Genomic DNA, 17,303 nt, shown 5'->3' on the forward strand with positions numbered 1-17,303 from the left:
TTATTGTTTCAATTCCCTCACCCAGCAATTGGTCATTCTGTTGTTCCAAGGGAATTTGAGATTTCACCAACCCTGAGTGGCACGGGGTAATTCTAGATTTTTCTTTAATATATTGTTGAAATCCATACATTGTTTTACAGTGTTTTCCATTTTCGAAGTATTTGATTTTACAAGCAACTGCCTATAATGATTATCTCTGGGGAGTGGAAATGGAGAGGTGTGTGTGTGTGTGTGTGTGTGTGTGTGTGTGTGTGTGTGTGAAGGGGGAGAGTGGGGGGGGAGAGAGAGAGAAAGAGAAACAGAAGGAGAGGGAGAGAGAGAAAGGAGGGGAGAGGAGAGGATGAAAGAGAGGGAGAGCAGGAGAAAGCAAGCAGCAGTGGAGGAAAAGTCCTTTTCTTTATGCCACCTGAGCTGTTGGGAGCTTCTACAATAAGCATGTGTTTCTTTCATAATAGGAAATAAATCAGTGAACATTTTAATAGAATCTCATAAAATAGAGGACCTAGTTAACTTTTTCACATTTTACTCCACTCTAAGGCTATGTCTAACAGAGGGAAAATAAGACCTTGAAACAGTAAGCCCAGACAACTCAGGTCACGTATCTACTCCTGAAGTTTTCAATTTTAACTCTTCAGATTGGTGATCTCTGGTAGATACATTTTTCAAGTTATCACAGAAATATCCCGACCTTCTATGCCATTTCATACTATTAAAACCATTTCTGTAGACTCCGTGATTTTGCCTGATCCTGATCACAATAACTGTCATTTTCGGATGAGGAAGCCAAATGGGAAGTTAGGGCCCAGAGCTAAAAGTTACTGAAATAATTGATCTGAGTTCTTACAGCAGGGGGAGGAGGGGAAGAACCAGAGGCCAGAACTCTTTCCACTACACCACCATGTAATGCCTTAGCTCTACATTTTACCTTGTATGTTGTCACACCTAGTCATCTTAAAAAAGGGTTGCTAAAATTTAAATAAGTGAAATAGCTAGAATATCCAGATAGTATAACCAAATTCCTCTTGTTCCTCATTCAGACCTGTAATCTGGACCTCCCTTTTCACATCCTTATTCTATAATCCATAAAATCACAGAATTATAAGACACAGCCCTGGAAAAACTGGGATTACCCATTTGAAAATGGTGCCCTGTGTTACATTCACTCAGATTTATTTTTAGGATCTAGCTGTTCCTACTGAATGGTGAATAAGCGGCGATGATAGAGAAAAGACTGCTTTGGATATTAACTGACCATGGAATTCCTTTAATGGAGGCATTCATTTACATCTTGCAGTAAATGGAATGGAATGTCAGTATAAAGAATTATCCGTCTTCCCCAGAAAGAGGCCATCACTTCTCAAAGTAAAGCTCACTAGAAACAGATATTGATTAACTTAAATGCTGACATCTTTTTCAAATATCCATGGGAGTAAGCTTTCATTCCAAAAACAATTTCTTTCATTTCCCTTCCAAGTTGGGGATGTTCAGAGCATAATATTTGTGATGTTGACACACAAATGAGAATCATAAAATTCAAATCCTACGTGTCTTTAAGAACTTTGTCTTCTAGTTCTATATTTACTGCTTTTCCTATGTTTCCATAAGTATAATAATAATAATAGAAATCACTGTCTAAAGCTCATGGTGAACAGTGTTAAACTGTGCTTTCAGTTTGCATCCTAATTAAGCATGATTGCAGGTTATTTTGCCAGAAAAACAGTAGACCTTTTGTACTGAATTTTGCCATGATATAAATTACATGTGTGAGTTAGAAATATTCTAGGAGAGAACAATTTTTCATATGTTCAATCTTTCTTACTTAATAAGCCATTCAGACCTGTCCCTGTGGTCATTTTACTACAGACAGCATTAAGTCAAGCATTTTAGAAATGCAAATGTTTTTCTTTTGATTTATATATATATATATATATATATATATATATATATACACACACACACACATATATATGTATATATGTGTATGTATATATACACATATGTGTGTGTGTATATATATATATATATATATATATATATAGTGTGTGTGTGTGTGTGTGTGTGTGTGTGTGAATTCTGTAGAAAGCCTGAGGGTGGTGCCAGACCCACTTCAGTTTATCAGAAGAGATGTGAAATGTGTTAGTTTTATAATTTAAAGCTATATTCTGCCCTAAGCTGAATGAAAAAAATGCAACTTTGGGTTCAAGTGGAGAACTTAGAGCTGTTTGTATTTTGAAAAGAAGAATCTCAGTAGAATTAGATCATAGTAGGATTTAATTTATGGCCTTTTATTTTTCTGATTCTCTTACTCAATCATTAGTCTTACCAGTCATCTGGTAATGGGAAGGGCATGAGCATTAAAGTTTCATTAAGAACAACTCAACCTTCTGGTAACCACTGGGGTAAAACTACAAGTATATATTATCTATAAAATTCCAGGATATGTGACAAAATTCTGCAGTAAAAAGCAGTATCTTTTCCTGGCAGTTTTCACAGACTCCCTGGAGTGTGTGTGTGTTGGGGATGAGGGGGGCATGGGGAGGGCAAAGGAAAGGAGGCAGGGGTTCAGACACTTTCTTAAGTAAACTTCAGGCCAAAATTTTCCAGTCAGGCACCACCCAAGTGGATGGAAATGAGGTGCAAGTCACTTTAGACTCTCAGTGGGTTCCTTCTGTTCATTCATTCCACAAGTATTCATGGTACATCTACCATGGGCCGGGCACCATCTCACTGCCTTAACGGGGTTTATAGTCTAGCAGAAGAGACAGACAATAAACAAGTCATTACACAGGGAAATAACTGTGGCAATCATGTTAAGTGCCATGAAAGACAGCTATCAAGCTGTGGGAATTTATAACCAAGGACCCGAATTTATATCCCCAGTGGGGCAGGGTGAGGAGATAGGCAAGGCCTTCCTTCAGAAACGGTGTTTCGGCTTGGACTCAAGGATAAAGATTAGCCAGACCAAGAAGAAGAAGAAGATGAGTAGGATTTGTGACTCCCCTGAAGCAGAAAGAGGCTCGGGGAAGCTGGGAGAAGATCACAGATGAGGGTAACTGGTATATCATGAACCATGATGGAAAGGAGGCAGTGGAGGCGGCAGAGGGTGACAGGGCCAGAATGTTTTAGGCCTGTGGTAGTAAGGCAGTTGACTCCCCTTTAATGATTTAACTGAAAGGTCCTGTTGAATAAACATATTACATAAGTGGAACTACACGGGCATGGGAAAGTTTCATTTATAGAAGTCTAGAAGTAGAATCTCATGAAGTAAACTTGGTTCAAAGACTTCTTGATCATCGGCCTATTTCCATATCAAAGCATCTCGGTGTGTCTTTGCCCTGACTTTTCAACTATTGGAATTTTATTTGGGGAACCTGGTTTGTTAGTTTTCCTTGGGGTCAGTGCCTTTATTGAGGCAATAAATAGATAAAGCACACCAAAACAAAAAAATCCTACTGGGTTCCCAAGGAAATATATTAATACTTTCCTGTATTTTGTATGATAATACTCCATGATATAATTGACTCTCAGAAGGTAAATGTGTGTGTGTGTGTACCCACACACACACACACGCACACACACACACAAAGGTCAGACAATTTAGTTTGCGAACTTTCCACCATGCGCTTATACTGTGCATGTATATATTTTTGACATATGTATTGAGAGAGACAGAGAGATGTGTGTGTGTATGTGTATGTATGAAAAAATCAAGCAATAACTGTTATGCTTCAACCCTAACCTATTTTGAAATATTTTATAATTCGAACTAAGTGGGTAAGACCTTTAAAATTATTTTACATTTCACAACACTTTAAAGAACAGTTAGCTTAGGGGGTGGGGGAAGGAATTTTCATGGCTATTTTCTGAATGGCTACATTTAGATGCTGAGCTTTTAACAAGACTTTGATTTCATTCCAAAGCCCAGAGCCCTGCAAGGATAGGATCTTGGGAATACTCTACATTCCTTAAAGAATGCTTATCAATTAAACCATCTCATTGCAGTTAGTGACCTTCTGTGGAGTGAGGAGCTAGCATTTCCCCCAAATTATCTCACATGAAGAGAAAACAAACACTGTAATAGATTCTTCTGATAGCTGTAAAGCGGAAACGAATGTATTTTTTTAATTAAGTTTCAATACCAGGTATTTTCATTGGGGGACAAAACAGCATGACACCATGACATCAGGGGAAAAAATGCTTTTGTCAAAGTTCATGAAAAAAGAGAGAAAGCATGCCAAGATTAAAGTAAATGAAAGGTATACGCTGGGAGCTAACTCTACTCCTGGTTGATTTGGACCCACTAAAACTCACAATACCTAAAATGCAAATTTCTTCTTGAAAAAAAAAAAAAGGCAGTTCATACTCACTCAAGCTGTCTGCTTGTTCAGTTACCAGGAGGAAACTAGATTTCAACTCCATATCATTTTCATGATGACCATTGCCAACTGTGGGACAGGCAATGATGAGTGGCCAGTATTTGCCTTGCTGTTGCTACCAGGTGCTTAACCAATGTTTATATGCACCTTTTTTATGATTGCTTCTTGGTTCTTTGGATAGTATGTCTTAATAAAGGAGAGGTAAAGCATTTATTAAACACCTACGATGTGTCAGGCCCAGTATACATACAAAGATGAGTATGACATGGCACAGCCCTTTAAGAGGCTTTGAAGGAGTCCTCACAAAGAGCGTCAGTTTGATGACTCTCTCCACTAAATCCTGTCAAAGATTGAACCCAAAGATGAACTCTGATGCCAGAGCCCATGCCCTTAAGCATTGTATTATACTTCATTAAGTGTATGAATACGTGAGCCTTTGAGTCTTTCATTCTTCAGGATATATTCACAGTTCCTCACCCCACTCTTCAAATGACACGGTTTCTGGTCCTCTGTGTGGTCTGTCTCTCCCATTATAAATGCATCAGATTTGTCAATATCAGTGTCAGAACAAAACACCATACTACAGTTGTGAGTTGATTAATTCAGAGTACACTAGGATCAACCCTTCCTGTGATCTGAACACACGTATTTCTTAATGCAGCCAAAGATTGTACAGAGATGAATTCTTGGGGGATTTGTCAGGGACTTGGAGGAGGGTAGAATGGATGTTGCTTTTACATCAAGATGTTGGCATGTATAAATGTTTATGGTCAATTAAAATCCCAGATTACATGAACTGCAGTCAAGTCAAGATTCCCTCATCTTGAACTTGTGCAGTTTGTATTCATTATGATTAAATGAAATTCTGTGGGTTCAGTCCAGTGCGAGAGCCTGTGATGATAATTTTTAGTTGATGTTGAATCCCTCATCTATCATTCTAGCCTCCCCTCCTAGACTGTGTCGTCAGCAGATCCAATGGGCAGACCTTCCACATCTTTACCCAGGTTCATCCGGGCCCTCTTCAGGCTGTCATATGGACACATCTTTCACAGAAGAACTATTTTGTTTAGGCAGATGAAGGTTCTCCTTTCAGTGTTTTATTAATTCAGTATTAATCAGGATAACATGGAAGACTTTTTCAAGTGCTTTTCTGAAATCAAGTATTATTCAAAAGGAAATGAAACTTTCAAAAATGTATGGCTAGAGTGGGTTTTCTTCCATTTCTTCATGTGGGGAGTCATCACAAACTTCATGTTTGTATCACCTCTTGCTTACAGTGTTGAGGAAATGAAGGACTGCATCACAACCACCCCTTCAACTATTGGTGGTGATGTTCTACAAAGAGAATAGAATGCATTTAAGTACAGAGTTGATGTGTTCTGTAAGCACAAACTGACCATTTGTAATATTATGGAAATAACTTGGATAGAGCCTTTTAAAATTGGTTTTGACCACATTTGCATATAATCTAATTACTAATAAGTAATAGATTTATTAAAATGTTCGATTCTTTTTGAGTCACCGTTATGGTCATGACATTCTCGTCATCAAACAATTTACTCACCCACTAGAGGAGGAGGGAGCAGAATGAAGGAGTTCTGCGAAGAAATGCTTTGTGATACCTGAAAATATGACTTCTCGTAGGACCACCAGGTTGTCTTTAATTTTCTTACCCAAAGCATTTTATGGCAATCTCTTTCAGCCATTTCTAAACAATAATTTTAGTTCTTCAAATGGCATACCTATTTTAACAATTTTTGACAAGCAATATTAAATGCAAATCCAGTCCTGAACGCAGAACATTTCTCTCCACATATTCATTTTAAGGTTGTCTGAGGAACCAGGATCTACTGACTTCAAGTTAGGTCATAACGAACTCCGTTAAAATTACTCAAAGCTAAAATCAGGAAGATCACAGATTTGGTAGGGTACGGTGAGGGCATTGCAGGGAGCAAAGGAAATGTGATTTGGGCTGACAAAATGAGACTTTAAACTATAGATTCATGCTGCTCTCCCTTAGATTAAAAGCCCATCTCTGCAACTCTACTCAACCTTGCCTTGTAGAGAGCAGCTTCGGACTTCCTGGCCATTCTCCCTCACACCCCTAGTCCTCACTAGCTAATAAATCCAACTTCCCCATCTTCCTTAACCCCCTCCTTCTGGCGTGTCTCTGTGTGGAATGTCTTCTTGAAGACGCCAGACCCTAATCACAAAAGCCTGTGAAATGGGCGAAGGTTCTCTGTTTATCTAGCTAGCAGCCAGCTGGCCAGTCACTAGGCAAGGCATCAAAGCCTATGCCAAGGGAAGGTAAAAAGAGGGGCGTATGCTTTTCCTGCTCAAGATGTTTTGCCTCTCTGCATATTAACTCCTTAAGAGCCATGGCCTTAGATTACTGGTGGTGTTTTTAGCTGTTGGCTATGTAATTTGGATTAGATGGTTAAATTAGTTACAAACATGCAATGTGTAGATTGTTAGTTAAGTCATATGATCCCATCTCTGATAACAGTGCCTTTGGGTGAATTTTTAGAGGTTGTGGAACATCATGGCTGCCAGTGTTTTAAGATCACTTACTAGTAGTATCTCTTGTTAAGCTATAGCGAGTCTATAAATAAAATGTCCTGTCAGGGAAACCCACTGTCCTCAAGAGGGGCTGGCAAATACGTTTCTTCAGCTCTGCACTCACACAAAAATCACAATGTGTTGGAAACAGCCAGAGAGGTCTAGTAAGAGACTTGGTGTTAATTCTCATTTCTAATACTTATTAGCTGTGTCTTTTTGGCAAGTTATACCCTCATTCTGTCTCAGTTTTCTCATTTATGAAAAGGAATGTTAACATCGGCCTTAAAATGTTTGCAGGAGAATTAATTTTTTAAAACTGTAAATACTGGATTTTGAATCGCTATCATAAAAGCAGGTCAATGCGTGTAATGTTCATTAACATTTCAGGCTACTCAGCCCGTTTAGTTATAAGTCCCACATTTTATGCAAAAAAATTGGAAAATGTTTAGCGGAAAAGAATAAAAGTCATCTGTAGAGGAGGAAATAATACATATTACTTATAAATAAATATTTAAAAAGAACAGTATTTTCTAAGCATGAGGAAGAAAGGGTTATTTTAATAACGGTTTTAAAATCATGATGAATTACATCAAGAATGGTGACAGTTGATTGCCCTTGCAATTGAGCAGAAAATTGGAATAAAATAATTTAGGCGTATGCGTGAGGAATGTGGGTTAGGAACAAAGAAAGTTCCCTGATTGATGACAGTTGGAGCATATTATGGAAGTAAGCTGGAAATTTTTAATAACAGAACAGATTTTTCATCAACATTAACATCCATTTACATAATTAAGGTGTGATCCATCCTAAATATTTTACTTAGGCTAGGTGACATTGTTTTTTTCCATCAATTTTCAATTTTTTTTTTATCATGGTAAAAACACTTACCAGGAGATCTTCCCTAAACAATTTTTGAGTATATGTTATTGTTGACGATTGGTACAATGTTGTACAGCAGATCACTAGAGTTTATTCGTCTTGCTTAGATTAAACTTTATGCCCACTGATTAGTAACTCCCCATTTCCCCCTCCCCCAAGCCCCTGGCAACCACCATTCCACTTTTTTATTCTATGAATCTGACTACTGTAGATACCCCATATAAGTGGAATCATGCAGCATTTGTCTTTCTGTGACTGTCTTAGTCCCCTTAAGCATAGTATCCTCAAAGTTCATCCATGTTGTCACATATTGCAGAATTTTCTTTTTAAAGGTGAATACTATTCCATTGTATATGTATATATCACATTTTCTTTATCCATTCTGTCAATGGACACTTATATTGTTTTCGCATCTTGGATACAGTCAATAATGCTTCAATGAACATAGGAGTTGCTAATATCATTTCGAGATCCTGATTTCAATTCTTTTTGATAAATACCCAGAAGTGGAATTGCTAGATCATATAATAATTCTATTTTTAATTTTTGAGGAACCTCTATACTGTTTTCCATACAGGCTGCACCATTTTCCATTCCACCAACAGTATAAAGGTTTCAAATTTATCTACATCCTTGCCAACAATTGTCTTTTGTTTTTTTATAATAGCCAACCTAAGAGATATGATATCTCATTGTGGTTTTGATTTATATTTACCAGGTGTAAATTGAGCATTTTTTCATATTCCTGTTGGTCATTTGTATGTCTTCTTTGTAGAAATGTCTATTCAAGTTGTTTGCACATTTTTTTAATCATGCTATTAATTTTCTTGGTATTGAGTTGTAGGAGTTCCTTATGTATTTTACATATCAACGCCTTATCAGGTATATGTTATACAAGTACTTTTTCCCATTCCATAGGTTGCCTTTTTATTCTTTTCTTTCCTTTGCTGTTCACAAGGTTTTTAGTTTGATATCATTGCATTTGTCTATTTTTATTTTTGTGGACTGTGCTTTTGGTGTCATATCCATCAAATTATTGCCAAGACCAATGTCATGAAGCTTTTCCCATATGTTTCCTTCTATGAGTTTTATGGTTTCAGGTCTGACATTTTAGTTTTTAATCCATTTTCAGTTGTTTTGTGGGTAATATAAGGGCTCAATTTCATTCATTTGCATATGGATATTCAGTTTTTCTAGCACCATTTGTTGAAGACTATCCTTTCACCATTGTGTATTCTTGGTGTCCTTGTTGAACATTAGTGGACCATATATGCTTGGATTTATTTCTGGGCTTACTATTCTGTTGCAATGGTCTCTTTGTCTGTCTTTATGCTAGTACCATACTGTTTTGATTACTGTAGCTTTGTAATATATTTTGAAATCAGGAAGTATGATACCTCCAGCTTTATTCTTCTCAGGATTGACTTGGTTATTCCTGGTCTTTTTTGACTCTCTGTGTTGGTGTCTGTACATTAGACAAGATAGACACCTTTCCCAGTCCTTATGGACTGGCTTCAAACAAGAGAAGACCCCCACAATGCAATCTGATAAGGATTCTGGGGGCCTGTACCAACCCTTTCCCTCCCCAGGGAGAAGCAAGTAGCTGTTGTTTTTGTCTGCTCACTCTGTGCTGAGCAAGGGGAGAACTATGATGTCTACCAATCTAAACCTCCATCTCAACTCTCCTCTAGGTGCTAGACTGCACTGGACCCATCAGAACTCCAAGATAGAAAAGAAATATGACAGTTATTTGGGGAGCCCAGAGAGGTTGGGATGTTGAATACATATCTCAACTCTTTGCCTCCCAAAGGAGAAGCAGAGAGCTGGGGTTTTTTCATCTGCTTATTCTGGGTTGAAGTTGAACAGAGGGGAGGACCTATGGCATCTATCAGCCCATGTCCTCATCTCCATTTTTCCCCAGGTAGCTTAACTGTGCTGGACCCATCAGAGTTCCAAGCCTGGCAAGACAGAAGCCAATCCTTTGGGGAGTCTCCTCAGAAAAGTTGGGTTGCTAGACATACAAACTAATTTCTTCCCTCCCTTAGGAGAAGCTTGAAGCTAGGAAGTCTTCCTGATTGTATGGCACTATGCTGGGGCAGGGTCTCTGGTGGAAGGGTGACCTGAATCTCACTACCAGCTTCCATGAGTCTAGTTTCATGTTCATCCAGGATACAGGAGACTTGCAGCTAACTTTTAGATTTCTCACACAGAGAAGTTGTCCATGAATTGTTGCTGAATCAGTGTGTTTGTGGGAGGAAGCAGAGTCCAAGGCTTCCTACTCTGCCATCTTGCTGATGTCACTCCTTGGGTTAGGTGACATTCTGAGTTCACTTCTAACGTTGTGATTCTACAATTTTATCTTCTACCACTTAAGTCTTCCCGTGGATTTAGAGGTGATCTCTTTGGATGTTGAATTAGAGTACAGTTCTTAGAGGCAAGCATATGTCTCTAATTCTACTGGTCGATGCTTGACAGTCTCAGGGCTCCTCAATATTTGGGCTTCTTTACTTCTAAATAAGAGAATCTTGGCTCTCTTTTGACTAATTCAAAATTATATCCCCTTGAAGATAGGAAATTTCTGTAAGTCTCAGTTACCTCATCTGCTCAGGGATGTTGTGAGGCTTAAACATATAGAAAGTGTTTAACACAGGGCCTGGCACATAGTGATTGTCTTTCATTATCATCATCATCGTTTCCAGTTTTTAAAATAAACTAATGGAAAAGGCAAAATGACATTCCAGATAATATGATTCCTAAACCAGAGGGCTAGCCATTCAGCTAATGCATGGTGACTTGTAATAATGAGATGTCTTCTGTTGACTTCCTAAACACCCAACAAGTGACTAAGTTTTTAAGAGGCAGAAGCTAGGTACTTTCTCACAGGACATTAAAAATGAAAGCCCAGGATTAATTTTCTTCTCCCTGCTGTGAGTTTCCCCCTGCCCTTTCTCTACTCTGCCACTTTAGTACTCATCACACTGTACTATGATACTTGATTATACACTCACTTTCACCCCCATTCTGGACCATTCACCCTCACACTCAACTCTAGCACCCAGTGTAGGACCAGGCGTATATAGACATCCAATAAGTATTTTTGGATGAGTACACAGCAAATAAATGATGGATGAAAAGCAATATGACATAATAATTAAGAGCATATGGTTGGGACCTGAGTTCAAATCCAGGCTCCACAACTTATAACTAGTATGATCTTGGGTACTTGATTTAACTCTTTAAGTCTCATGTCCTTATCTGTACAGTGGTGTTAGATACCTAATTCTTACATTATATATGCTGTGTGTGCATTTTTGCATATGACATGGTATCTTGTAATAAGTATTACTGATAGTACCATTATTTCTCATAATGAAAGTTCTGAAAAATAATACAAATATACATGTATAATATTTTATTGCTTCTATTTATTTTTGCTATTAACTTTACTGTGATTTGTTATTATGGAGTGATTTACCTATAGCCAGTAAGTACAGAATGACCCATTCGGACTGTGACAAGTATCACTGAGACCCAACAACCTCACAGATGTTCATTCTTGGTTTGGACTGAGCTGGGGATAGAGAGGTTGAACAGAGTTCACAGTATTGCCTTTAGTTCTACAGCCTTCATGAAGCAAAGCCTTGCTTCCACCAAACAAAGCTTTAAAATGATTCCCAGAACATCCAGAGCCTCTGAGAGCATCGCTTATCCAGCCCAAGAATCCAAAGAAATGAACCACAAGCTTCAGTTAAGCAGTGGTTCTCAGACTTTAGCACCCATCAGAGTAATTTGGAGGACTATTTGAACAGATTGTTGGGCATTATCCCCAGAGTTTTAGATTCAGTAGGCCTGGGCTAGAACCACAAATTTCATTTCTAATAAGTTCCCAAATGATACTGATGATGGTGGTTCAGGGACCACACTTTGAAAACCAACGAGTTCATACATATGGTTGAAGTATGGGAGGGAGCCTGACTCCAGAACAGGAACGTAGGCAGAAATCTTTTCATTAAAGTGAATTGCCTGATATAACACCATGAAAATGAGAGCTTCCTATGTTCAGCCCCAATGTTTTCAACCCTGCACTGCCCTTTTGTTACTTTATAAATGTATTGGTAGGGGAAATGGTTTCATGAAGTTGTTTTTAAGTTTTTATGAGCCTGATGAAATCTGTAGACGCTCTCTCCAGAAAAGCCTGTATACACATACACACAGGCATTGCTTATAATTTCAGGAGGTTCTTGGACATCTCCTCCACTTGCCTACATACTGACCGTTGGAAAGATTAGTAGAAAAACTATGCCTTAAGGCAAAGTCTTGAGTTCACTGGAATGTAACAAAAATTCTCTTCTTATACTTAACCTTTTGGTTAACTCATTTGTAAAGTAGGAATAATAATATAATAGTTCTTACTTCAAAGATTGTGAAGATTAATTGATGTAATACATGGAAGAGTCTAATTTGAAAACCAAAAACACTAAATATTATCTTTTTCTCTCTTTGTAGTCCTACTACAACAATCCTCATTCTTTTTTTTTTCCCCCCAATCTACCATCTTGGAACTTCTCCCAACAATCCTCCTTCTTGAAGCAAGTGGATGCCTTTTCCTACCAGGAGAAAGATCAGGAAGCGTAAGAAAGGAGAGCCCTAAAAGTAATATTTCAAGACCTTACTCTGTGCCCATTGCATTCTCTTGCTAAAATCTGGTTATAGGCTGTTATATCATGGTTCTCTCTGTGAGTCACTGAGTAACAGAGACCACCAACAAGCCCAGGCCTGGCTCTGTGGCCTGAGAGTCTCAATTCATTTGTCCTGAAATAGTCCACTTTGCAAATGTCCAATGCTTTGTCATGTCACCCTGTTAATGTCTCCTGACAGAAAGACGGAAATGTACAGTTCTGGTAGGGGTTCATTTCCAGTTGAAAAGACACTGAGTCTTGAGAAATAGTGATTAAAGATTAAGCTTGATTCTCATTATTTCTACGAAGATAAACAGGTACGTTGATAGGCCAATCAACAGACATTTATTGAGTACCTACTGTGTACACTACACAAGAGCTGACACAAAAAGGAATAACATCTGCTCCTATGTTGTGCCGACTCACAGTCCAACAGGGAAGATAGATACAGGAAAAATAAAGACAGTGTTTCAGGAATTCAGGAGAGGGAGAAATCAGTTTTGACAAGGATCCATGAAGGCCTCTTGGCAGTGTGAGATTTAAGCTGGACTCAAAAGGAGGAGTAGGACTGCTGTAGGTGAATATGGTGGAGATGGATATTTTCGGCTGTAGGAATAGTTTGCAGAAAGGCATGGAGTTAGAACAGTGTTTGGTATACATTTGCATAATTTAACCAGTGTGAACATAGTATTTGTTTTGGCAGTAGAGGTGTAAAACTTGAGGCTAGAAAGATAGTTGGAAGCATATTGTGGGAAAGAAACCAAAGGCCAAGTGAGGAGCATTGGCCTTTCTTTCCATGCAGTGGGGGAGGATTGAGTGCCTTTGAGAAGAGAGATACTAGAAGCAGATCTAGTATATAAAAAGAGGACCCTGGTTCCACTGTGAAGAATAGACAGTAGAGGGCAAAAAAAAAGCAAGACCTCATGGAGGTAATAGGAATCCAAACCAAAGCCAGAGAAGTAGAGTAGCAAGGGGCGGGGGGGGGGGGATGAAGGGAAGAGTCATTTGAGAGGTTGCATTCATCTGAGGATGGTTGAGGACATGTAGCAAATAAAGCAAAGGCAAGCTGAGAGGACCCTCCCAGGCCGGGGCGCTGCACGAAGCAGATCATGGTCTCCGAGGGAGAGACGCTAGAAGCTCAGAGGCCAGGTGGTGAGGGATACCTCTTAGCCATCCCAAGAAGATTTTTCTCCTGCCTAGATTGCCCAGATGGAGAGCAACTGTCCATCTGCTTTGCCTGCACAGAATATCAAAATCACTGATTCCCAGACATGGGTTCTCAGCCTAGCAACTTCAGAACTCCTGAACGTCTTTTAAAACAATTTTCGGGCACTTTTCCAGGAGATTTTGATCTGGGAAGTCAAGGGACCCAGGCATCCATATTTTGTAAAACTCCCAGATGATTCTAATGCACGGCCAGACTTGGGAACTACTGTATGACCTTGCTATTGTGCTGGGAAGTGTATGCAAAACACAGGTTCAACACACGCTTGTGTCAGTGAACAGTAGGATGGCTTAAAGACCTTAGGTTTTGGTCTCCAACAAGCACAATGACCTTCACTTAGTGTCTTAGTTCACCTTCCATCTTCAACTCTAATCCTCAGCAAACATCAGGAGATAGGAGAGGCTGCATGTCTGACAAGGTCCCCTGAAATTCCCAGAAGGACAATGTGCATACAAACGTCCTTTTCACTCTTGTTCTCAATTGAAACAGAGAGCTTGGCTGTGTCACACGGATACCATGAGAGAGTCTTATTACAAGGTGCTTTCAGCTTTTAGGAAACAGGCTTCACAGTAATCTACCCATTTTCTGCCAGGCTTGTACGACACTCATAGCACTTTTACTGCTATTATTATTTTTATTTCTCAGAAAAATTATATAGTACAAAGGTAAGGCAGGTGTTTAAAAACGTCCCTTGTATGCACTGGTTTCTGTTTGATTCGCTGATTCTTACAAGGTCAGACTACCAGAGCTGGTCTTGAATCTGCCATCCTCCCGAGTCCAGTTCTGCTTCTGTGCCATAATGGAGAAGGGTAACATAAAGGAATTTTTCTCTCCTTGTAAAAGAGAAAAATAGGGGGAGGGGGAATTATTTAAACACACCTCATTCACACTGCAACCACTGCATTGTTTTTCCTGTTGAAACACCCTGTTGGTTTTTAAATCCCTTTAAACCTACCCGGCACCTGTATGGCCTGGATCCAAGAATTATTACCAAACCTCTCACTTTTTATATTTAGCCATGTAGAAGTTTCTGTGGTGGTATCTGGCTCTTGGTGCAGCTGAGACTTTCAGACTTTCCAGAAGTTTTCTTCCATAGACGCTTGAAGCATGCAATGCTCAGACCTGATTTTATTTTTTTAATTAAGCAGAGTGTGTTTCTCCACTTTAGTTCTCCTGCCGGATAAAATAGTATCATGGCACAACCCTGAATTGTGCCTCTGTGAAGATACTGCTGATATACTGACCAAAAGAGAGGGCAGGGGAAGGATGGGGGGTCGGGGGTTCTCCACCAGCAGCTTATGTTATGTGAGATGACCTTTCTTCAGGGCAAGGACTGAGGTTGAAAACATAATGAGAACTTCCAAGCAAATTCATTATAACAAAGCATAATGTGAGCTCACTGGGCACAAAAATAGGCTGAAGGAAAGTGACTCCCACATAAGACCTAATTAAATACTTTGATGTCAGCAAGCAGAGCAGGGAGGGGTGGAAAATCAAATCAGACCGATGTGAAGAAACTAAATTTAAATGGAAAGAAATATTTCCTTCTCTCTCGCTCTCTCTCGCTCTCTCTCTGTCTCTTTCTCCTCCTCCTCCTTGTCCTCGTCCTCCTCTCTCTCTCTCTCTCTCTCTCTCTCTCTCTCTCTCTCTCTCTCTCCCTCTCTGTCTCTCTCTCTCTCTCTCTCTCTCTGTCTCCGTCTCTGTCTCTCTCTCCTTTTCTTCCTTTGCCATGAAGGAAGAATACGATTCAGGAACAATGGGCTGTAAATTCTTTAGCCAATTAGTCCGGGGACTTACTACTGTTTATAATGCACAGAATGTCACAGGCTGTTTTGCGGCCTCCCCAAGTTGGTTTGTTAATAACAGGAAGCTAGCACTTCTCAGTACAGTGGATCAGCTACACGTGAAAATAAATGCAAAAAACCTGGAGGGGAATAGCAGCAGACCGAGAGTAGCCTTGATTTAATTTAACATTTGGGGGTCCACACACAAATGAGCATTTTAGTAGGCTTCATGGTGGAAGTTGCTGTCATTTGTAAAATATTCTGGCCAATTAGCTAATAGTGTGCTTGGATTTCTCCTGTTTTGATACAGTAATACTAAGTACATTGTGAAGCCCAATTATACAAATCATCCCCATATGCCATACCAGTCTTTCTTTATGAACTGTGTTTATAAATCCTGTGTGAGGAAATGTGTACTTCAGCAATTTAGACCATGTGTAAAAACATAGCCAATGGGATTGTCAAGAAAACAAGTTCCAGCCTAGGAAATCCTAATGTGTTCTGCTGGAATAACAGGAGGGTGCCGTGGAGTGCAATGCTCTGCCTAAATACATATTGCTTTATAGTGTTTAACTGATTTAGGGGCTTCCGCTTCCCTCTCTGTTATTTTATTCTTCTTTTCTTTTAGGATCCAACCTTGGAGTTTGTGAGAAAATTTGGGATCGGTCTTCTCTCGGGCACAATAGCCTCAGTCATTAACATCCCTTTTGATGTTGCCAAAAGTAGGATTCAAGGGCCTCAGCCAGTTCCTGGAGAGATCAAGTACAGAACCTGTTTTAAAACAATGGCAACAGTCTATCAGGAAGAAGGGTAACACAGTCTTATTTTAATGAATGACCAAGACTCAAGTATTGTTAAAATCCTATTGTACTTCCAATTTGATGAGAACCCGTGAGCCCTCCTAAATTGGGTTGTGTGTCTGAGAAACTCTAGGGAATAGATGACAAACTTGGAGGGATAACATAATGATAAAATGTTGGCAAAACGTTCCTGCACCATCAGGAACCGTGAACCACCACCATCCAATATGCTGCGTGTTTGTCTTAGAATGCCAACATGAACTTTTTGCCTGTCAGTTTGCATATAAATGCAATAGTCTATTGCATATAATATGCCCTATTAACACATGAGCTGGAGAAGCATTGTCTTCTGATTGGAAATCTAATCAAAATGTCACCTAATTGTATTCTCTTGGGAGAATTAAACGTGAGTTCTGTGAAAGTAACTTTCTTTTAAAAATTTAAAGATGTGCCTTTTTCTACCAGTCTTTTTTTTTTAAGTCTTACTTTTGTCTCTTCATCCCTCCTCACCCAGGGTCTTACTCTCAAGTAAATAAGTAATTTCTTATTATTTTTTATTTAAACTGCATGATATTTCCTTACATGAAGACTGAATTCGTGGTCATTTAAATTCAATTGCAAAAGTCATTTTGTCCATAAACACAACTGTCTCAAAAGTAAGACCTGTCTTAAAAGCAAAAACCATCATGCGGATGAAAGTTATATTTCTGATTGGACAAGACCAGCATAGTTTGGGTAACAATGAATTGACCCACTTTTTTCCCTTGTCCAAGTTGTTACAGACAATATTCAGCCTGATACTGTCTGGTTTAGGATGTGTATAATTTCAAATAATTTTTTTTTTTTTTTTTACGAGTGCTGGGTGAGCATCTCAGTAAAGCTGAGGTACAACTCCACTGTGTTTTCAGAATAAGAATGTTTCTCTTTTCCTTCTGTTTATAGGATTTTGGCTTTGTATAAAGGCCTGCTTCCCAAGATTATGAGGCTTGGACCAGGTAATG

At 39.0% G+C, this 17,303-nt stretch overlaps 1 protein-coding gene across 2 annotated transcripts in view; it reads left to right on the top strand.

Annotated features, from left to right (window-relative positions):
* SLC25A21 (solute carrier family 25 member 21) overlaps positions 1 to 17,303 on the top strand; it is a 449,521-nt gene that overhangs the window by 428,218 nt on the left and 4,000 nt on the right. For both annotated transcript variants that reach the window (XM_074328168.2, XM_019749157.3), the window contains 2 exons: positions 16,131 to 16,312; positions 17,245 to 17,297. In XM_074328168.2, coding sequence (XP_074184269.1) covers positions 16,131 to 16,312; positions 17,245 to 17,297 — 235 coding nt within the window. The remainder of the gene's footprint in view (positions 1 to 16,130; positions 16,313 to 17,244; positions 17,298 to 17,303) is intronic.

This window comes from Rhinolophus sinicus, chromosome 3 (genome assembly GCF_057876585.1).
Source record: "Rhinolophus sinicus isolate RSI-liver-muscle chromosome 3, RSI-T2T, whole genome shotgun sequence".
Classification (NCBI taxonomy): Eukaryota; Metazoa; Chordata; class Mammalia; order Chiroptera; family Rhinolophidae; genus Rhinolophus; species Rhinolophus sinicus.